The following is a 22689-nucleotide window of genomic DNA, read 5'->3' on the forward strand; positions in this document are numbered from 1 at the left end:
CCCAAGCATAGAGCTCAATTATTTAAAGGGTAAAATGAAAAACCTAAAGATCCTTTAAATAACTGCCACTGCCACTGTGAAATTGCCAAAAGTGAAATGGCCTCGGATTTGAAAGTCAAAAAGAGGCGCCAAGATTTGATTAGATTTTGGGTGCACAGTACAAATTAAGCCAGCAGAATATTAGGGACGGATATCTGTGTTAAATTGCAAATCAGTAAAAAAAAAAAAAAGAAAAAAAAAAGAATAAAAAATAAATAAAAAGATGATAACAAAATAATGCTCTAAAGAAAAACTCTTAAAAAGCAGTATTTTATTTTGTAACTCATTCATATAAACATAAAAGCAGAGTTGTAAGTGTCAAATAATAAACACGTTTAAATGTAGGATATGTTGAATGATGATAATAACAACAGTTGTTACTATTTGTCTATTTTCGCTTTTCCTCTGCACTGATGTAAAGAACGGGTGATAAGCGAGGAACAGAAGATGATCCATGTCGACCAATAGGTTGTAAATCCCGCAGGTGCGGATCGTGCTGAGGAAAACAACAGCCAGTGAAAACGGCAGCAACAGGTTTAAAGAGCTTCATAACCGAACTAAACAAACTCGGGGCGTCTTAAGTCAAGTCAACTCCACATTTTTTTAACGTCATTTTTCGTGCATCGAACACTCCTGTTGAAAGTGCACCGACAGGTCAGTGTCTGCGCTGGAGAGGACAGTACAGTATGAGGTACACGGCACTGTCTGAACCTCCATGGTGATAATAATCCCCGTTGTTTCAAGACATTTGTGTCCCATCTTTAAAAACAAATATGCAAGCTGCACGACTTCTTGACGTGTGTTGAGTTTTAGAATTATTTTGTAAAACCCCGGTAAAAAACAACAACAACAAACAAACAAACAAACAAACAAACAAACAAACAAACAAACAAACAAAACGTCAGAAAAACGACGCCAAAAACCGGGAGCGTCGAAGGGAAAGGGTCGGAAAAAGAGAGAAAAACCTTGCGCGCAACACGTGTTTTTTGTCCCCCTGCGCCTCTTGATCCATGAGCAAGGCACTTTGCGTCGCTCGCGCGCACATTCACACGATCAGTCACCGCCGCGCAGTGGCTCGCGCGCCCCGTGACGTCAGGCCCGAGTTTCGGAGTAGAAAGCCAAGTGGATGAAGTAAAGTGGAGATCTCCTCCCTCCAGCCTCCTCCCTGACACTTCTCATAAATATTAGCAGGGCTTATTTGAGGAGGGCGCACCACAAAGTCACGTCGTGCTCCGCCGGCTTTTTTCTTCTTCTTCTTCTTCTATCCCCCGATCGGGTTTTTTTTTTTTTTTTTTTTCCACCTGTCAGAATATCCGAAATTTGAATCTTCTTTTCTTCATCCAACCGTCTGGAACACACTGGGTTCCGCACAAGCCAGCTCCGTTTTTTTTTCTTCTCCTCCTTCTCAGCTCCCCAACTTTTACGCGCAAGGACCGGAGGGCTGCTGTTCGCTGCCCCGGAGGTTCGCAAGTCCCTTTCCCAGCAACGCCGCTCAACAAAGGCGAGGGTTGCCAGGTACGATGCGTTAAAAACAAAAAAACAAAAAAATAACCCAACAACTCCGCTCTGAGCTTGAGGTCCAAGATCGGAGACGTTGCATTTATCTATTGATTTTTCCAACTTGGAGAGGAGGAAACTCTGGACATTGGACTCGCCGACTTCATCGCTGTTGGCTTTAAGTGAACTTCTGCAGATTGCCCTGCTTTCATTAAAAAAAAAAAAAAAAAAAAAAAAGATCGATAAAAAGGGGGGCTCCTGTATAATTTTCCCCCACCCCCTCGCAAGCAAGATAGCATCCATGATGAGCAAACCCACCGGCTCAACAAGTGGCTGTCTGGATATTCTCACCGTCAAATCAAGTAAGTGTTGCGTTGTTTTCTTCCACCCTCTCGCCTAATATCCCCTCGCCGAGCTTCCTCTTGGGAACGTTGCGGTGGCATCAGGGTTTAAATGACTTAACTGGAGGCCTTTCTGCGGCTGGAGTGTGACAACAACCTGTTGCGGCGTCCCATCATCACCGGGACTTAGTACCAGTCATTTTTTTACCGTTTGATTTAATGGTAATTTATCAAAAAGCGGCGAGATTATGTCTGCCGTGTGCAAGGAGAATTTGCCGAGCACACACACACACACACACACACACACACACACACACACACACACACACACACACACACACACACACTCTGACTCAAACGCGCACATACACACACATACAGAGAGAGAGAGAGTGCCGGACATAGACTTGCCGGATTGGACAGATCACTATGTGGTCTGAACGATAAAGATTTTTCTAATTTCATACAAATTCATGTGGTTAATTTAATTGTCGGCGCGGACGGGCCTTGGATTGACGATCCGTCTTCACTCCCGTCATTCGGTCCAATGTGATGCCACTTGTTGCCTTTCACGTAAAAGGGTACCGCGAGATATGTATGAAATAGCGAGATAATTATTCATTGCAAATTTGTTTGAACAAGAGCTAATTTTATTATTTCTTTTTTTAATTATTATCACGTTATCTTACACATGAATACATCTCAAGTGGGCCTTCTTGTCACGCGCCTGCGTCGGCGAGCTTCTTTTCAATTACAAATAAATAAATAAATAAAACTTGGGCCTGGAACCAACATATTGATTTCGTTTTTTTAAAAAAAATGAAATCAAACAACTTTTTTGTATTTCTTTCCAATTAATTTCCAGATTTGATTTTTAAGCAAAGTCATAACTCGACCAGTTTAAAAATAATATATATCCTTTAAGTTAACATTCCTTCATATTCACATAAACGTGCGTCTTTCGATCATTTTTTGGAATCTTCCCTGCATGTCTCATTCATGTCAAAACTATCTATTTTTTTCATTTTTAACCTCTATTCTAATCTTAGGTTGCCAACAGCAATTAATTTTTTTTTTTTTTTTAATCAAACCTCACGCGTTTACAAAAACAACCAGTGCCATTCTCCTCTTGTTGGGTGGTCAGCACAGACATTTCCTGCACACACTAAATTCAATTTCCAGTCCTCCCTCGAGTACGATTTTTTGTCTCCTTTTTTTTTCTTTTTCTTTTAGCAGGGTTCTGATGGTGATTACGTTAATAGAATATGCCATATATCTCCAAGCAATTAGTATACACAAAGGGGACGAATTGGACCCCCACAGCGGGAAGTTAAATACATTTCCCCCTTTCACAACAAAATTGTGTCATTTTATTTAATTGACCCTCGGCATTTTCAGAATTTGATGTTCATTTCAGCTAATCTTGTTAAAATGTTGCAGTGTGTATCGCCCTTAATTTAAGGGCTCCTCGTTTTCTGCATTTGTCTGAGTGAGCGGCTGACCTTTATTCGCCACACGTGATAAACTAGTGGCAATGTCAAACTTTTTGTATTAAAAAGGATACACTTAAAAAAAAATAATAATAATAACTCATTTTAATTCATGAATCATAGTGGCAGGTGCGTTTGCTGCTTTTCTCAGTTGCTCCGTCAGAACTTTCCTCAGGCCAACTCTCTAAGCACGTTATTAGTGGAGCAGGCCGTATAACATGGAAAGTTGTCGCTCTCCATTTTATGGCAGTTACACGACAATGGCCAGGAGTTAAATGGACATGCCCTTCTGATTCTACATAATCTGCCAATTGAAGCCATCCAAGTTTCTCCTGAAGTCATTGTTTTCGGTGCTCGCTGGTTATTCCCATGCTACCCTTTTTGACGGGTCACTGGCGAATCAATGAGCAGGTGGCAAAACGTCAGCGCGATTACGAAGACGGCTTTTCCCTCCAGAATTAAAAAAAAAAAAAAAAAAAAAAAAAAAAAATCAAATAAAGATAAACGGCAGAATCACATGCGTCCATATATTCATATTCAAAAACAACATTTTCAGCCCCAAAGGAAAATAATTATACTTTTTTTTATCCTACACTGAGTTCGATTTACATACACTTCATTTGAGTTTGCGCGTATTATTCTCATGGTGCAGTGTCACTCCCTAATCCTGGGGCCTATAGACCTGCGGGATAAAGCAGCTGTCGAGTTCCATTATGAAGGGGAGTTGGCAGCTTGTCGAGATCCAGGCAGTCAGACGAGGTTCAATGGGGGAAAATCATTAAGTTAACACTTTCCCCTAATGTCTCCATTGTGCGGGACCAGGCCCATTGTCTTAGAACGCCGCAGATATGACGCTTCCCACCGGACTTTGTTCTGGAAAATGCGCGCATGTGAATTCCCATGGACCGGTACCGGTGGAGGCCGAGGCGCCCGCGGCGCTGTGCGGTGTCTGCGAGCGCGTAGTAACATAAAAACAAGTCATTTGCGAGACTGTGTACAGTCAACATCAGTCTATAATGCACACGTTAAAGGAACTATTAATAATAAGAATGTTTTTTGTTGTTGTTGTTGTTGTTGTTGTTTTTTAAGTGAGGAGATTTTCAACTAGGATTTTTTTCTTTTTCTGTAGCTTCTTTCAACGTTTTACCCAAATGCAACAATAGACGTCATCGTCATCATTTTTGCTCAGGCATTTTTGTTCGACGCACGTCACGTGTCGCCTCCTCTAATAATGAAAACTGTGGCCTCGCTCAGGTCGGATTCTGGACATCCCATGCAAGGTGTGCGGCGACCGCAGCTCAGGGAAACACTACGGTGTTTACGCCTGCGACGGCTGCTCGGGATTCTTCAAAAGGAGCATCCGCAGGAACCGAACATACGTCTGTAAATCCGGCTCTCAGGTGAGGCCTCCTTCTAATTTTTTATTTATTTATTTTATTTTATTTTTTCATTTATATTTTTAATTTGACACACTGCGTTGAACCGGACATCAGGTTCAACCGGAAATGCTAAATTAGTTTTAAAATTAAGATGGTTTTTACGTTTTTGGCGCTCGGTATTTTTTTCTTTTTTTCGGAGCACACACACCAAACATTCGCAGAAAAATTCAAACATTATTTTACATGACTTAAAAATAACACGTAAGTAGCCTTACGACCAAAAAAAACAAAAACAAAACAAAACAAACAAACGTCTGTTTTAAAGAAGCGGGAACAAATTACGTAACTCCCCGTCGACCCTCCCCACCAAATTGACGGTGCGTACGTACCCCCCCCCTCTCTCTCTCCCTCCCTCGGTGCGGTGTTGTCGACGCCTTGATGAGCGTAATTTTGTTATGCGCCCACCAGTAAGTGCTGCTCTAAACACCGTGCACATGTAATCCAATCTAATGTGATGACTCGGGGCGGGGATAAAACACTTATCCTACCGAGTGAAACCTGCTAGGGAGCTGCAGGGGAGTTCGGCTCCGTCACAACGGTAATAATAGGACCGATCTTTCACCTGGAGCGGCCTCCCACCAAGATAATAAGAGGAAAAACCTTGTCGCTCAAGCTGAGAGGAACACAACTGCGTCTGACCCATCTCACCCTCTGTGTCTGTCTGTCCGTCTGTCTTTCCAGGGTGGTTGTCCGGTCGACAAAACTCACAGAAACCAGTGCCGAGCGTGCCGTTTGAAAAAGTGCCTGGAAGTGAACATGAATAAAGATGGTAAATGGGTTTCATTAAAGTATCACGTGGGGATGCGCACATCAGTCATGTGCAAAAACCAATAAATCCATATATTTTGTGGCTGCAAATATTTGATGTTAAACAAAAATCCCCCATCACCGGTTTTCTGCTAAACAAATCCCAATAAAACCAGAACACCTGTTGAATTGCTGATCAGCTCCGACGTTTTCCCGCCACGCAGCCGTCCAACACGAGAGGGGCCCCCGCACGTCCACCATCCGCAAGCAGGTCGCGCTGTATTTCCGGGGCCACAAAGAGGTCAACGGCTCATCCACGCACTTCCCGGGATCCTCCCTGCCCGGCCCGCCCTTCTTCACCACCGTCACGCAGCTGGAGCCCCACAACCTGGAGATGAGCGGCGTGGCCACCACGCCGGAGAGGCAGGCCATCGTGGGCTTGGCGCAGCCCACCCCGAAGGTAACCAAGGGGGGGGACGTTCTTTATTGTGTGTCATTAAAGGGGTCTTCTCTATTTTCCATTTTGGTGAGCAACAACAACAGCAACAAAAAATCCACTGTGCTTCCAAGTCTCAATAAACAACTCCCTGAATCGATTCTGATATTCGGGTGGAGGAAATTATAGCCTTGAAAAATGTTATTATAGGATTATTATTTCTTTCCTGCTCGGGGTTAGAAGTTGAAATTCTTGCCTCGACTCAATGCAACAAATCTGCCCGTTAAGATTTCTCGCTGTAAATCCGCTCACTCAATTTAGCCGGGTGCTTGGAATTTGCTCTCTGTGTTTGTAAGGAACCAAACGAATAAAATGATTTATTTTTTTTAACAAAAGTTTTCTTTTTTGCTTGTCCCTCCAGTATCCTCATGAGGTCAGCGGCACTCCCATGTACCTCTACGAGGTGGCGACGGAGTCCGTGTGCGAGTCTGCTGCGCGTCTCCTCTTCATGAGCATCAAATGGGCCAAAAGTGTTCCCGCCTTCTCCACCCTGCCCCTGTCGGACCAGGTACAGCTGCAGGGACTCAACTCTGTCTATAACACCATCAGATGTCAAGTTAAACCACTATTTTTAGTGGCTTTTGCACTTGCGGTTGAATTAAAATGCCACGCTTAAGCCGCTTTGTTTGACTCTTTGCAGCTGATTCTCCTGGAGGACGCCTGGAGAGAGCTGTTTGTTCTGGGTATCGCCCAGTGGGCCATCCCGGTGGACTCCACCACCCTCCTGGCCGTTTCTGGTGAGCAGCGAGACGGGAGGCCCCACCTCCATGGTGGACGAGCCCCCTGACGAGTTGAAGTCACGCGACGGCCTGCCTGACACTCCCCTTATTTTTTCACAGGAATGAACAGCGAAAACACAGAGTCCCAGCGGATGACCAAGATCATGGCCGAGATCCAGGCGCTGCAGGAGGTGGTGACCCGGTTCAGGCAGATGCGCTTGGACGCCACGGAGTTCGCCTGCTTGAAGTGCATCGTGACATTCAAGGCCGGTCAGTACGAGTTGCCAGAATTCCACTGAATTAATCTGAGCAAATTTTTTTCGTAAATATTTTGATTGAATTTCTCATGCACGTTCTTCAACCCTGAACCCTTTCCCATGAAAAGTTTTGTATTATGCAAAACAGTTGCACAAAAAAATTGGTTGAGAATAAAGTTTCAAGATCAAACAAAAACAAAAAAACATGAAGAAATTACACTTTGCTGAGATTAAACTCTGCCCTATACCAAGGGTGCTTGTACCATTTGGCCATCTTGCTTTTGTCCCCTTTAAAACATTGGGGAGATAGGTCTGCCTCAAGATGGCAGTGAAAATACTGAGAGGTCACATTGTATTTGAGCTGACGATCCAAGACCAGTAGACTAAAAAACAGTTTTTATCGGACTGCTGTGATCCAGTAAAATACCGACAACTTCCACTGAACAATTCACCTGTGCAATATTGAAATGTGATAACGCCCAGTGTTCCCTTTCTGCAACACAACAACAATCTGTGCAATAATGGAAATGTGCAATATACTATGGGGTGATGGAGTGCATGTGTATTTGTGAAGGAGTGTTTGGGTGAATGTTTTTTATTGTTGCTTGTATTACTCTGTTTCATTGCTTATTTTTAGTGTCTATTTAGTATGTTCTACTGCACCGATGGTTGGCACTTAGATTTTGTTGTCAACCTTGACAATGACAATAAAGTTTCTATTATATTCAAAGCTTTGGTTTAAGCAGGAATCTAAAACCAAAGCATTTCTGCTGCAGACAAACGACTAAATACGACCTTTTCTGATGATCGTGACACAGGACCATCAAACTACCAGTCTTTCTTAGAAGAGGAGTGGTTCGAAAATTAGGTTCATTCCGGTCGTATTTGTCTTTTTCAATCCAACTTTCTCCATGTATTCCTCCACTGCAGTTCCCACGCAAGGCAACACCGAGATCAGGACTTTCCGGAACGCCAGCGCCATCGCCGCCCTCCAGGACGAGGCGCAGCTCACCCTCAACAGCTACATTCACACCAGGTACTGTTGCCCAGTCCGTTTATCCATCTGCCGCCAAGCCAACCGCGCCGTCTATTTAGTCCGATTCGTTGCAAAAGTTAATGAGGCTTCAGAGCCTCTTGCCGCAGCTCCCCGTAATTGCGCGCAGGTGCGGGAGACCGACATTAGGTTTTAATTAGTGGCTATTTGAGAGCAGATGTGAAAAAGCCAACGGAAACAGACAGTCTGCGCGCGGAACCCCTCACACACCCCCGGGGAGATGGAGACGTTTGACTCACTCCTCTCGTGTCCTCCAGGTACCCGACCCAGCCGTGCCGCTTTGGCAAGTTGCTCCTGCTGCTGCCGGCGCTCCGCTCGGTGGGCCCGTCCACCATCGAGGAGGTGTTCTTCAAGAAGACCATCGGCAACGTGCCCATCACCAGGCTCCTCTCGGACATGTACAAGTCCAGCGACATATGAGCCTCCAGGCGAATACTCGAGCGACACAGGCACCAAGAACCCACCCCAGCAGGTCCTCAACAGAACCTTCAACCAGAACAGAAAGTTCAAATCCCTTCTGCAGCTGTCCGTCTCACCTTTCGGGACAATTTGAGACATGCTGAATCAAAGACTGACTCAAGAACCCTCACAACATAGCCGGTTAACAGTTGCTCTATAGGTTTAAGATTAGCCTGTAACTTTCCAACATAGAGTCGCAGAGTGACACCGAAACAAAAAACAGCTCCATCCTCTGGCGTGGGGGCGACAGACTTGCGCTGAAAAGACACTCGAGAGCTCCCGCCAAGTAACGCCTGACAAAGAAATGTTATATATTAAGATTTTTCTTTTCTTTTCCTTCTTTTCTTTTTTCCGAGCGTCTGCGAGACCAATGAGCTTGACAACCAATTTAGCCGTTTTATTGCTGTGTTCAATCTCACCTGGAGGAAACCAAATAAAGTTGACCCGCGCCTTATGAGGAAACAGGAGTGTTGGGGAGGGGGTCGTGAACTGCTGTCCCTCCATCCAATGCTGAAACCAAACGCATGGACGAAGGGGTGACGAAGACGAAGCGCAAAGACCCTGCTGCCAAGGACTCGGTGCGGCTTCGCGGCCGCCGTTCAATTTGTGCCCGGCACAGCGTTCAAACGTTTAGGTCGACTTGTGAAGTTAGACACTAACACTGGATGAAATAATATTCAGCACTTGGAAATGTTTTTTTTGTTTGTTTGTGTGCGTGTGTGTGAATGTGTGCGTGTGTGTGCGTGGCCCGTGATCTTCTCAATTCTGTTGTAAATATTTGGAGCTATAACTATTTAGAGTTGTTACTGAGAGAATAAAAAAAGGCATCGACCTGATCTGTCTTTAAAATAAATTCAACGTAAAGGTGGCAGTTGCAGAGTGCAGATTTATTTCTTCATTTACATTGTGGGAAATGAAAAAATTAATAAAAACCCAATAGGGATGCAACTTAACGATTAATCGTTAGTTGATTGACCTTATCGATCGATTAACGATTAATCGATAAGCAGCTATTTTTCCTGAGAACCTAAATATCAAAATGAAAAATGTGTAAGGAACACATTATTTAACCCTTAAATAATGTTGAAGGTCCAATGTGATCTATTTTTTACATCAGAGAACAGTGAAAACACCCTAAACATCTATCCTCTGACTTTAAGTTGACTTCTGATGGGTCACATTTCAACTTTTTTTTGTTTTTTGTTTTTTTAAAGTTGTCTAAAAGTAACCTGGTCTAGGTATACTGGTACACATCACAACATTAAAAAAAAAAAAAAAAAAAGCCCTGCGGAAATAAAAAAAATCAATTAATTGCGAGTAATTTAATTTAATCGATTAAATTCTTAATCGACAATTAATCGATAATCGATTAATTGTTAACATCCCTAGATCCCAATAGAATACGTTTTATGTTCGAGTCTAAAAATTCAGGAGTCGGTCTATATTATTGGAAAGGCAAGAAGATTTAACCTATTATGGAACCTTTGACAGCAGCTTATCTTTTTCTGGACAATCACTTTCAGATATGCTTTTATTTCAAGTGAGGATTTAAATATGAACAATACTAAAACATGGACCATATGCTCATACATTGATACGTTTTTGCTTTTGAGGCCGTAGCCTATTCTACTCTGAATAAAACAGAAGGCTGTGTAAACAAACTCTGATTTGCCAAATGGCCTATTAGGAACACACATTGTATTAAAGGAGAGAAATGAGGAAAGGGAATAATACAAAAAAGAAACATCAGATACAGTTGGTACATGGAGACATTTCTCTTTTTTTTTTATTGGAAAATCTTCAAAATAAACAAAAATGGCACAGCAGTATACAAATCTCAAAATGCATATAGCCAGTAGAAATACTGCACTCCCCCACCCCTGGTTACTTCTTCTGTCTTACTAGAAAATCACTGTGATAACTCGGCAGGCGCTGGTGGACACACACACATATACACACACACTCACATACATCCCTCGTTTGGAAACACGATCATCTTGGTGTCATTTTAAAGTCAAGGCTCATCAAATATATAATATGTGTGAGTTCTAGTGAAGGTGAGCAAAACATGCCAGTACTGGATACATATTTGGAAAAATGCTGTGGAAGGGGGGGGGGGGGGCTTTATGAGAGCTCTGCATACATTAAAGACTTACTCAATACTACTATATAAATGAATATATTCAAGACGTAGGTAAATGATAAATACATAACATACGCGTATTAGTGGCATCTCTGGAAAAAAAACCCCCGAGAGAAATTACGATAAATTAATTTCGACCACGTGTGCTGAAGAATCGAGACAATCAGGGTCACTTTGAAAAGAGCGAGCGGCATTACTCTCATGGGGGGAGGGGGGTCGGGGGAGGTGCGAGGAGGGGGTGTCTTTGTTGAAATGTTTATTGTCTGAGAGAAACCTGGAACAAGTGAAGAAGAGCTTTGGGTTGTTGAGGTGGGCCTGGGCCGAGCGTGCACCCCCCCCCGCCCCCCACCCCCCGTCCCCGGGGGTCTCAGGCTTGTCTGATTTTGGATGGGGTGTAGGCCTTGTCCACATGCTCGTCCTGGAGGAACATGTGCAGGCATCGTTCGTTCTGGGCCAGGGGGTGGCCGGCCACTCTGGAAACACAGGGTGGGAGGGGAGGAGGACAAAGTGGTGAAAAGAGACTCACGGCGACGAGCACGACGGCTAGGAGACAATAGCTGCGTTTCCATTGCAGTTAGTTTTTTTTTGCAAAATAAAAGCAATATTTCTAAAATTTTAGACAAAGTGCGATTGCGATTTGCAGGCGTTTCCATTGAATGGTGCGAAGCGCACAAGCCGGAATTCTCGTAAAGATCTCGTCCCCACCTTCAGGAGGATGGAGGTACAGAACATTTTGGGATAAGTCTGCATTTCGATGTTACTTGTTGTCATATCTTTTCGTATCTATCGTTTGATTACTCGTAAAAAATATTTTGTGTCCATCTCCGTCCAAACATAACGTGCCATTTTCACTTGAAGTGAACTGGTCACGTGACCCCGTGCATCACATCTGCTGACGTATAAATGCGGAAAAACTGTTTCCGTGACACTTTTGCGATATGTCTCCATACCGAGCAGTCTGAAAAACCACCTCATGAGTGTAAAAACCTTTTAGCGATATTTGAAAGCTTTTTCGAAGTTTAAGTGTTTCCATTACCGTTTTTTTTATTTTTTTTATTGCGATACTTAGGTTTTGCGCAATTCTAGGGTTAATGGAAACACAGCTAGTGAGCACGGAGGGACTGCTGGGTCTCTGGTATCGCACGCGATTTCTTTCTCACTCTTTTAAAGCATCTGTAACAAGCATGGGCAAACTACGGCCCGAGGGCCATATGCGGCCGACAAAACTAAAAGAAATTATATCAACAGTAAGTAAGTAGCTGCATTTCATAAATTTTTCTCAGTAGTTTAAGAGTCATTTCAATAAAGAGCTAAATATCATACGGCTTTCAAGGCACGTATTTTGTTGTAACATTTTCGTTCATTATCCAATGATGTATTTTTTTCCTCCGATGAGCTGGGTCATCAAAACACTCCATCCATCTGCTCCTTTGTGCCACTTTTCAGAGTGCATGTGCATTTTTCTTTTAATTAAAAAAAAACCCCTTAAGATTAGTGACAACACATCCAGTCGCGAGTCTGTTCTGCCCTCTGGCACCTTGTTTTTGACCCCTTTATTAAACAAGTGGTAGGTTGAACAATCATACTTTTTATTAAAGCAGGTATCCAAAACTTGGCGTTTCTGCAAAAAGGGTGAAAAGAGGCCAAAATTTGCAGCAGCGCTTGTTTGGATTATGAATCACGCAAAGCGGCCCCACGAGAGATCTGTATGAAAAACCGAGTGCCATAATAATACGGTATAACAGGTGGCCTTTAAGTAAGGTTCATCCCGTGGCATGACTCAATCCCGGCGTGCACCTCGTTGCGAGTTACACAAATCTCCATTTGTGACTGCGCCCCCGCCTCGTTAAAGCCACTCTGAAACTGAATTTCGCCGACTGTCTTCGGATGACCAAAGAAAAAAAGAAAAAGAAAGAAGGAACATGAGCAAACAAGCGAGTGCACCTGTGACCCCAAGACATTCCGTATTTTTTAATTGAATTTCTCCGAGCAATCTCCACGACAACAATGCGTTTCGATCGCAAACATTTTTTTTTTTTTTTTTGGTCGGGGGTGGGGATGGGGGTGGGAGGTTGAACCGCCCGGAAAAAGGCATCGGCAAAATGATGCACCAGGGTTACGGCGGGAGAGATCAGGCTCGCCCCTGACGATCAAACCCCCCTAATGGGTTGTAGGACTCTTGACATTGAGTACACGGATGTTCAAGCCTCAAGGCCTCGTTCGCTTTCTCGAGTGGAGATGGAAACGCTTCATTTTTCCCTTTTTTTTTTTTTTTTTTGAGTACAAATTATATTTGACTAGCCTGATTAAAAAGTGACGGTTATCTCTTCTCTTCCCTCTCACTTGTCTCGTGGGGACAATTAAGTTTACCGTTTTCCAAAAGATCTCTTCACAATGCCTCCAATCACAGACTCAACAATGCCGGCCGCATCGGCGGCTGGTGTCGAGTCGGAATAATGATATGATCAACAGCGCTCTTTCTCTCATAAGAAACAAGGAAGAAGACTCTTAATTACTGATACATTCTTATCCTCTTCTTTTAACAAGAAAAATAAAATTAAAAAAAATTTATGGACTTTAATTTTCTTTTTTTTTGACTATCGTTGCGCACTTAATAGTCCGACAGGAAACATTGACACATTTGCACATGAAACAGAGATAATGGCCAAAGACTGCAATCAAAGCAAATAATTACAATCGCACTGGTAGCTTTTATTGTTCGGCAGCTGAGAAACTGAGACGCGCGGGATCAAAAATACACAGGGGTGCACATACCATCCCACAGAAGCAGGCGCTGTAATTTGAGCGGCAATTACCATAAATTACACATCAACAGTACAACAAATGTGGGAAAAAGAATTATGTTAAGGGGGCTGCACAACTTGAGTCCCTCTTCGCCGTTCCTCGTCTTCCGCGAGCTAATTGCGAGACGGAGAAAACTGGGGAAGTGATGAAGTTAAATCCACTTTATTTTGTGCAGAGTTTCACGGCCGGTGAGAAATGATTAAAAATAAACCCTGCGCACTTTGACTGCACAGAAATGAAAGAAAGATTTGCAAATTGGAGAATTTGGAGAGGTTTCTTCGGTAAAAAAAAAAAAGCTTACTTGTTTAGAAACTGTTCCAGACCCTTTCTCCGCTCCTCTATGAACTCATCATCAAATATCCCTTCATCGCCTCGGAAGGGGAGCTGCCGGAACAGAGCTTTTCCGGGTAGGGGCGGGACCACCACCTGCAGCGGGGGAGGAAAATAATCAGACAGCAAAATGGATTAGTCGTTCAGTGATACTGGCTTGGCAAGAAAACTCTGGAACTTTGCGTTTTGGTGAATTATTAATCTTGGATTAATCACGGCGGGGGCCTGGAACAGTAGGCTTGAACCTCACCTTACTTTCCCTTTCCAGCTCCCCTCTGAGCCACTCAAAGTCGCTGTAGCGCCTCCGTACTGACGACTCCTTCAGCTTGAAGATGGGCAGGTTGGTCTGTGGGCACATGCAAAAAAAAGAGTCACGCGATATTTTGGCTGCGTTCAGACTGCAGGCGAATGTGATTCACATCCGATTCCTTCTCAAATCCAAGTGTCCAAATGGGATCTGGCTCTGTTCACACTTGGCGACATTATTGACCCATTTGACAGGTTGCCGTCGCAAAGACGTCGGAGCGGAGGCGTCGTCCGGCGCGTGTAGACAGTCAAAACCAATTGGTGCGTTTGGAGCTGTTCAGACTGAGACGCATCTATCCAAATGCCATTTGAAACTACCTCCCGAAGGTGGCTTCGATCCGTTTTACAAAAATCGTATTTCATGTGATTTGTGACTGTTCAGACTACAAAAGAGCCATCCTGTTTCAATCTGGATGGGCTAAAAATCGGATTCTGGCTGGCAGTCTGAACGTGGCTTTTGATTCACGAAGCGCCGGTTTCCAGAATGCTCGCATCCCCGACTCCCTGTTGGCACAGAAAAAGCAGGGTACGGTTTGAAATCAAGGTTTCAAGTTCAACTCTATAGCAAGTGAAAAACTCTGATGTTTAAGCGGCGGCTATGTAGCGTAGGTAAAGCCGTGGGACGAGGGACAAAAAAAAAAAGGCGGAGTGAAAGTTTACCGCAGCTGGCATGGCCAAGTGTTATCTACTCCTGTACTCTGAAGAGAAAGAGGAGGGAAGAAAAGACCAGGAAGACAAAGCCTCCTTCAATTTTACCCCAACTGAAAAGGAAAAATATAAAAAAATGGCCTCCAGGCAAGGAGTGGGGGATGGAAAGAAAAAAAAGAAGAAGAAGAAAAAGTTCACTTAATGTTTTGCTCACCAAGGTCTGTCTGTCCGCGTTTCTCCATCGCCCTTTGTGGGCGCGCGTGCTCGTGCGAGTGTAATTGTAACTCGCCGCCGACGGGCACTCGAGAGCGAATCCCATATTAAAAAAAAGGGGGCGGGAGTACGTGGGGGGGATGTTTCGACATTGACGGCGAACATCGAGCAAACAGCACACTATAGCACAATGCCAAAGCTCTTCACTCGTCTTGACGGCGCATGGCCATCCCATGGCAACGTTCAAACAAGGAGGGAGCTGAATGAGCATTTCATTGGCGGGGCCCCATTCACGGAAGGTCAGAATTCACGGGGAGGGAGGGGGGGAAATCACAAGAGCCCAGCCATCGAGCAAGTGGGCGCGGCGAGTGAATGCGGCGGCGGAGGGACTGATCGATGGAGCAAGGCAGCTGCGGCTGTGCTCGGCCGCGGCTGGAGTTAACTAAAGCGGGGGTGGGGTTTGGGGGGTTAGGTGGGTGAGTAAAATGCACACGCAGAAAATAAATAAGGGAGGTGCTTCCGGGTTGCGATGCCAAGAAACTGGAGAAGTCAGGGTTCTTCATCAGGTTGGTGCGGCGCTGGTAGCGGGAGAGAGCGGGAGTACTCTCTCCGTTTCCGCCCTTCCCCTCTTTATTCCCCCGCTCTGTCATAATTAGTCTGATTTTCCGCCCTTGAGACTCCTCCGAGGGTGTTTGAATGGAGGCGGGGGGGGGGGCGGGGGGGGTTGTTTTCTCCCCTCGACTTTGCCCAAAATTATGGATCGCGCCAAGGATGGGAGGGAGGACGGCAAATTCATTTGGTGAAAGGTCGGTGAGTCCGGGAGTCGAGGAGCGGCGCATCGGTCTTAATCGCACAACATTGCGGGTTGTCATTAAGAGAGAATGCAGGCCAAGGACTCATATTAGGCCTCGCAAAACAGTTTAGCCGAAGCTCCGATTGTCTCAAGTTGGGAGAGTGTCCCCAAGGTCGGCCGAGCTCACAGTCCTCACTGTCAAAGATCTCCAGCAAGATTTGAGGTCAAGTTGAAGCAATGGAAGTTGGAAGCAATGGGTACCATTTTTACAGTCTTTGGTATAACGCGGCTGGGGATTGAACCCACAGCCTACCAGTCTCAGGGCGGACACTCTACCCCCACACCACTGAGCACACTGGTCCACAACAATCCAACAGTTCAGTTCCGGCACTAATTTGGGTCAAGTTTTACCCCAGAAAACTAAGACATACCGACTACCAATTGGAGTTTATTTGTTTTACATGCAAATTGGAAGAAGACATTCGATGATTGAAGCCAAAGAAGAGCTCATATAGGACCGTTAGGACCGTTGGCGGTGAATAAAACACAAACCCCTGGGATTGGAGCCTAGAGTCTTGGCAAATGACGTGTTGAAGATGACAGTAGCAGTAATAAATGCCTTCCCGAGCTCAGGCCTCTTTTTCACCACGGCTATATCATTTGACCCTTGCAGTCTGAAAACCTCCTTTCCCTGTCCGCTTCCTCCGAGTTCTCCCCCAGGTGAAGTCGTCACTCGGGCCCGCGCTCCTCCCTCTCCGCCCCAGGGTCACAGAAGAAGTGGATTACCGTCGCTTTATCGCGGCGGTGCTCCGGCATAAACTTGCCTCTGTCCCCGCTGCGTCATGCTACCTCACAGCGTGGAGCGCCGCAAAGTTAATCCCCCACCACAACAGATCACAGTTACAGGTAATCTGCCACCGCCGTGACTCTAATCCCATCATGTGCGCGCTGAAAACACTTAACCACGCGCTGGCACACACTGACGTGCCTGAGCTGTGCGTGCGCAGGTGTTAAGTCCAAAGAAAGATTTGGGCCGGTCACAGAGGCCCGACGATGTAAATATAATAGTCCAAAGAATTTGAGCGTGTTGGTGCGCACAAAAGCCGAGCCCGGACAACAATGACGCTAAAGGTGAGAGCAAAAGGAGAGGAAGTCACCTGGCCTTTCAGTCTTCCTTTGCCTTCTTCCGAACCCTGTGATTAAGAGCTCGGTCTTGCGGGACACGGGGAGGGACAAAAAGGACAGAAGTGAAAAATGAGAGTTCTCACTCTCCCCGCAAAAACACCAACACAGAAGGAGGAGGTGCGTGAGAGTTCCACGAGTCAAAGATCAGGTTTCCCCCCCAAAACCGGCCTCTGTTCTCTTCACGGCTGGTTAGAGGTTAGGGCCCCGGGTGTCTCAACTTACTGGCCCCTGCAGTGATTGGGACATGGGACCAAGCCAGTGCGTTGCATTTCCTTTTTAAATGTGCAAGAAGGCCCACTGACTCTATTGCTGTTTAAAACGCGGAAACGTCGGCATATGACAAACTGAAGCAAGCTAACAAGGTACCGAGCGAAACAGGAAAACATGCAAAAGTCGACCAAACACACTGAAATGGGATTGTATATTATTAGAGCAGGTATGGAAAGAGGAAGTGGGTGTATCTTGGCAAAAAAAAGAAAAAGAAAAAGAAAAAAAAGGAAAAACGGAGCAAAAAGCTAAATGTACTGTCTTCAAAGTAGACCCTTCCTTGCTTCCCTTTCCATTACGAGCGGGTAAAGCACAATCCACGCTCCATAGGAGGAGCATGTGATTCATAATGTCTGAGACACAATGGCGCGGGCTCATTGAAAATGGGCTGAAAAGAGGCAGGACCCTTAAAAACAGCGAGACAGCGCGAGAGGGAGAGGGAGAGGACAAAGATCACGCATCTCCTGAGAGACTAGTTCAAGGCCACCGTGCATTAGCTTTTAGCAGGATGGATTAAGTCAAGTTTGAGAGCGCGCATCCTAAACCTCCCCGTGTCCCCTTTTCCCACCCCTTCTATACAGGCTTCTTTTTAGACCGGTGCCATGAAAAAAAAAATGGCAGCATAATACCATCTCATTGCATCATATTCCAAAATGGGGGGAAGAGAAGGCTGGGAACAAAAGAGTCGGGGGCTGCAGGTCTTCTGCTCTCGCCTCTCCCGTGTACTCTCACACTCCTCTCGCTCGCTGGCCCTTCGCGATCTGACAGCCTAGCCTCTCTCCGACTCGGCGAGCTGGCAAAAAGCTGCTTTGTTGCCATAGTTTCAACTCCCACTTTTGATACTGTCATTTCAAGTAGGATATGGTAGCCTTGATACAATATGTTCCCCATTTCCATTAAAATAGTTGTCGAAGAGGATGCTGTAGACTTTGGATTACACTTGACTGTGCCTGACAAGCGCCCGCCCCTCCCCCCGCTCTTCTGCCTCCCCACCTGCACACCCGCTCCCCATCTCTCCCCATTTTATTAATGACCAAAAGGCCCCCGCCCCAACTGCCCAAATGGAGAGGAGAAAGAAAGAGAGAAGGGGAAGCTATGGGAGCGGAGAAGAGGAGGGGAGGCGACAGAGCCATAAGAGGCCTTTTATCTCCTCCTATCCATAAACAAAGTGAGATCCCAAAGTTTGTTCCCTGAATGTGCTCGCCAGATGAGATGAGAAACAACTTAAGACAAGGCATTTGATAATGGCCAGCACTGAGCCCTCCCACTCTCTCTCTCTCTCACACACACACCAGCTTCAACCCTCAGTTTGCTGGGGCTCAAGATGAACTTCTTGAAACAAGCATCGAGCAAAGAAAGAAATACCCCAGAAAATATATTACTGCGATATGACAGATAAAGATAGTAGGCTGCACAAGCTCTCCATAGAAAAGACTGAACTTCCCAGAATACTGCGGGTTTATAAGCCATTACAGAATCTGCACTTAAATCAAATGGATTTGGGCGACAACAAAAGGCCATTGTTTCAACACGACCCTGGACATTACAAGTCTGCTCAGGCAAAATGAGATATCCGGCTCCTTTCAGCGCTGAGCTTCCACCTCTTTAAAAACCTGACTGAAAGACGGAGATTGATCCCATTGCTTTAAGGCGCACAATGCATTCCTGCTTGTGAACAAGTGACTGTGTAACCCGTCCCCGCAGCCACTGCGACCAGCTGACTTCCAAAAATGAAAATAAATCTATTTTCAAGGTTTTGCAGAAAAGTTTGCAAATAACCACCAACTACCGAAAGTTTGGGAGTCGATATGAAAGGGCCGAGGCCCTGACCTGCCGCTTAACAGCAAACGGTTAATTGCCGTCTACGCCGTGGTGTCGTTGGAACTCCACGGTCCGCTCCCACATATAATGACTGCACACAGCTGGGAGCGATATGGGATAAGTGGGTGACGGGGTGAAGGCGGGTGAGGGGGTGGCTTTCTGCCCTCCCAGGGATGGGGGGTAAGGATGGGGAATAAACGCTCCAGCACCCCCTCACCCTGGCCTGTTTCATTCTTCTCTCAATGAGGGGATTAGGGCAGACTCTCTCAGTGCAACCACAAGGGCTTTCTCAATTTTGGATGGATAGCGGAACAGCAGTGAGAACAGGACACACAGGAACGAGAGAGAAACAGAAACCGTATAGCCGGACCAGACACAAAAAAAAAAGAAAAAAAAAAGAAATTCTTTAAATATTACGCCAAAGACAGAGACCGGGGGGGGGAAAAAAAGCAAATCAAAAGCTGCGCATTCCGGGACGAGGCACTGTGGCTAACGCTCTTAATGCACCGGTGATGGAGGAAAATGCCTCCAAAGAAAGCTGAAGAAAGGAGGAGAGAAGCAAAGCAAGGTTGACACCGCATTTGTTGAGAAGTGAGGGATGCGCCACTTATTCTGTGGTCTTATGCAAAGCAGGGTCACACAGGGCTCGGAGGTGCACAATAATGCTGATTACACGCATATGCTAATTATTACACGCTAATCAAGTACAGTAGCCTTATACTCGACACTAATGTCTGAAGACTGCCTCTCGTCCCCCGGCCCAGTTCTTTAAGATAAATGGAAACTATAAACACTAGTGGGCTGCTCACCAATCTAAAAAAAACAAAACAAAACAAAAAAAAAACTTCAGACTGCTAACTACAGGGGTGTCATTCAACTGTAATGACAATTTAGAGAGAGAGAGAGAGAGAGAGAGAGAGTGATGAGGCAATCAAAGGGGCCTGGTGACTCCAAACAATTTCAGCTTCCAAATAAAGGCTTTGCATTAAAACTTAGAGAGCGGCTGAATGGCTCAATCAATGCAAAGCGACATGTTTTGACAAATGTGATAAAACGTAAGACGAGTGAATCATTATGAAAAATGAATAAATGTCTACTCTGAAAAGGAATATTACAACTTTCCTTTTCTGCCCAATGGTGAGGACAGAATTGAAAATCGTTCATATAAAGCAGAACTACAGCAACTTTTAACTAATATATAATTAAATCTGGGTCATTTATTTTTTTCAGTTAAGAACAGTTAAAATGTGAGTCCAGGAACTCTTTACAAACGTACCATAGCTTCTGCACTGATTTAGTATAGACAATACCTTGTGCAAATTCCAAAAAAAGACCTTGTGACTATTGTTTGCCCCAACCACCTTGGAATCATCTCTGTCACTGCCAAAACTCAAACTGTTCAAAAGTGGCTTAAAATGCTGATTTTGGTAGGTGATTTAAGAGCTCTCTATTGTTCACTGTGCATGTGTGTGTGTGTGTGTGTGCAAAACAGAACACATTTTGCAATATCTGAACTGTTTCCTCACAGATTGCTCAATGCCACATTTTGACGTATTTCCTGAACCAAAGTCAATTGTTGATAGGTTTGATTCGATGATCTTAAATGTCTCCAGCGTTCTTTCTCGAAAACATTTTTTTTCAAAATGATTTTTCCAAATCACATTTTTTGATGATTGAAGAAACTATTTTTTTTGTTTTTAAATTTGCATTAATTCTTTTTTTTTTTAGCTCTAGTTAACCTTGAGTACAGAAAAGGGAAGGAAGTGTGTTGTGGGGGAGACAGCTGGAGAGGAATGGGCGGCGTGTGTATCCTGTCCACAGTTCAAGAGATGCCAATGTGCTGACTGTACTGGGCTTTGGCTCCACGACATCTAAACATTCATTTTTTTTAATACAAAATCACAACATTGTAAACTTATAGCTCATAATTAAACATAATGATAAATAAAATAAAGATGTACACAGACACACAGACTGCATTGTGATTATATATGAGATTAAGGTACTAGAGAGGAGACAGTACAAGCCAAGGCTATCATCGTGTTAAGACGTTAGTTGTTACCACTGCTGTTGCTTGAAATTTACGGTTGGAAAATGAGGTGTGGCTATCGGGTTTTTAAACTGATAGGCACTGTTACTATTGACGTCTTAAGATACAGCACGATTCGCCTCACTAATGATCTTTTTTTTTTTTTTTTAATGTCACTCTCGTTTTCAATCTTGCAACACAGGCTTGTAATTGAACAGCGGATAAACAGACAGTGGGAGAAAATTCATTGAGTAAACATTTACTTAAGGGGCTTTTCGCAAAGTAACAGCAGCCAACCGCTCATCCCTCCTTTACTGATCATCACGTGAAATGTTGTCCGAGAGCTTCATAATTATCATGTATATGGTTTACCTGCTTGACTTTAAACGCTGCGTCATCAACTAGCGTTACACGTAATGTGAGTTTTACTGTCGCATTGCAAAGCAGTGCTAGCTGCTGTGGACGATCTTTACTAGCCAGCTAGCTTGGATGGCTAAATGGTGTTGCCAAAAGCGTCGCCATTTAAAAAACAACCAGTCACACGATAACATAAATACGGATCCTGGTAAACTGTAAGCCTCTGGCAACAGTGACAGAGTTGTCAAGAAGTCAAAACTTTCTTTAGCTACAACGAGCGCGTCACATCTTAAGTTGGGCTAGCTTAAACGCTAACGTCTTTAGCACTTGTTCTTACTGGCTCACCTTCAGTTTGACTTCATACGTTGTAAATCTGCCCCTGCCGACCCCGATGGTTTCAGGGTTGCTTACATCAATCTCTAGAAAATTACTGGGTGGTCCATAAGCGTCATTTAGGTTCTGAGGCTTAGTAAAAAGCCTTCGTGTATCAGCTATGGTGTTATCCATTTCTTTCCTGTCCTTCTGGCAGCAAACGATGGCATCAAGTTGCCTTGAACGCAAACATGAACGTTGCTTTTGTGCACTTCAAAATAAAGCAACTGGTAAGTGGTGCGTCGGTGTGATTAAACGATCTAGAAAAATGCGCATCTTCGAGCATTTTTTGCGACACGAAATTGTCTTATACATTTCAACGATTGCTTTCATCCGTCACTCTGTTGTCAGAAACATCATTAAAGGATTTATGTTGAAGGAAATTTTAGCGAGTTCCGGTATTGGTTTTGTATTCACGAAGGCTAACTTCAGAAGTCTCTTCCGATCAGCTGAGGTTCAGCTGACACCACTCGCTGACCCTTCTCGGCCACCTGCCGTTCGATTTGTTTACAATCCAACGTATCCATGACTTGAGTTAACCAAATAGTCATTATAATAATAGAAACAATGACATGAAATTGCATATCTGAGGTGAATGAAAGCGTACACGGGAGAGTAACCGCAAATAATATATTTAAAGGTTTAACTAGTCTTTACGCTAAACAAGAACAGAAACTATTCCGAAAGGTGAATAAAAACAACAGGACGTTGCATGTTGTCATGCAAACAAATACAAACCGAACTATTAAAAATAAAATAAAATAAAAAAATAAAAATAAAATCCAATGACAAGCTGATAAGAGAGGCATTAATGCAGTCATTATATTGTTAATACAATATTACTATTGACCAATTTAAGCAGTAGTCACGAATTTCTTTTCT

At 44.4% G+C, this 22689-nt stretch overlaps 2 protein-coding genes across 2 annotated transcripts; one reads left to right on the forward strand and one right to left on the reverse strand.

Annotated features, from left to right (window-relative positions):
- Window positions 1–1775: 1775 nt before the first annotated feature.
- Window positions 1776–9406, forward strand: nr2e1 (nuclear receptor subfamily 2, group E, member 1). The gene is made up of 9 exons (XM_076013588.1): window positions 1776–1898; window positions 4622–4767; window positions 5488–5575; window positions 5778–6013; window positions 6411–6557; window positions 6690–6786; window positions 6889–7038; window positions 7956–8061; window positions 8337–9406. Exons 1-9 carry the CDS (start codon window positions 1838–1840, stop codon window positions 8497–8499), a joined length of 1194 nt encoding a protein of 397 aa, XP_075869703.1. The 5' UTR covers window positions 1776–1837; the 3' UTR covers window positions 8500–9406.
- An 883-nt stretch (window positions 9407–10289) lies between these two features.
- snx3 (sorting nexin 3) lies at window positions 10290–21986 on the reverse strand. The gene is made up of 4 exons (XM_076013634.1): window positions 21781–21986; window positions 14067–14162; window positions 13788–13912; window positions 10290–11154 (listed from the first exon to the last, which is right to left on the reverse strand). Exons 1-4 carry the CDS (start codon window positions 21940–21942, stop codon window positions 11049–11051), a joined length of 489 nt encoding a protein of 162 aa, XP_075869749.1. The 5' UTR covers window positions 21943–21986; the 3' UTR covers window positions 10290–11048.
- Window positions 21987–22689: the final 703 nt, after the last annotated feature.

The sequence above is a fragment of the Nelusetta ayraudi genome, unplaced genomic scaffold, assembly GCF_046127955.1.
Source record: "Nelusetta ayraudi isolate G7.1 ecotype Tasmania unplaced genomic scaffold, CSIRO-AGI_Nayr_v1 ptg000151l, whole genome shotgun sequence".
Lineage (NCBI taxonomy): Eukaryota > Metazoa > Chordata > Actinopteri > Tetraodontiformes > Monacanthidae > Nelusetta > Nelusetta ayraudi.

What these genes read in the sequence shown, in the direction of transcription:
- nr2e1 (XM_076013588.1), top strand. Translation starts at nt 1,838, where the DNA reads ATGATGAGCAAACCCACCGGCTCAACAAGTGGCTGTCTGGATATTCTC. An exon ending in TCTGTAAATCCGGCTCTCAG is followed by an intron (nt 4,768 to 5,487) that starts GTGAGGCCTCCT and finishes CTGTCTTTCCAG; the next exon opens with GGTGGTTGTCCGGTCGACAA. An exon ending in AACAGCTACATTCACACCAG is followed by an intron (nt 8,062 to 8,336) that starts GTACTGTTGCCC and finishes CGTGTCCTCCAG; the next exon opens with GTACCCGACCCAGCCGTGCC.
- snx3 (XM_076013634.1), bottom strand. Translation starts at nt 21,942, where the DNA reads ATGGATAACACCATAGCTGATACACGAAGGCTTTTTACTAAGCCTCAG. An exon ending in AGCTGGAAAGGGAAAGTAAG is followed by an intron (nt 13,913 to 14,066) that starts GTGAGGTTCAAG and finishes CCCCCGCTGCAG; the next exon opens with GTGGTGGTCCCGCCCCTACC. An exon ending in CTGGAACAGTTTCTAAACAA is followed by an intron (nt 11,155 to 13,787) that starts GTAAGCTTTTTT and finishes CTGTGTTTCCAG; the next exon opens with AGTGGCCGGCCACCCCCTGG.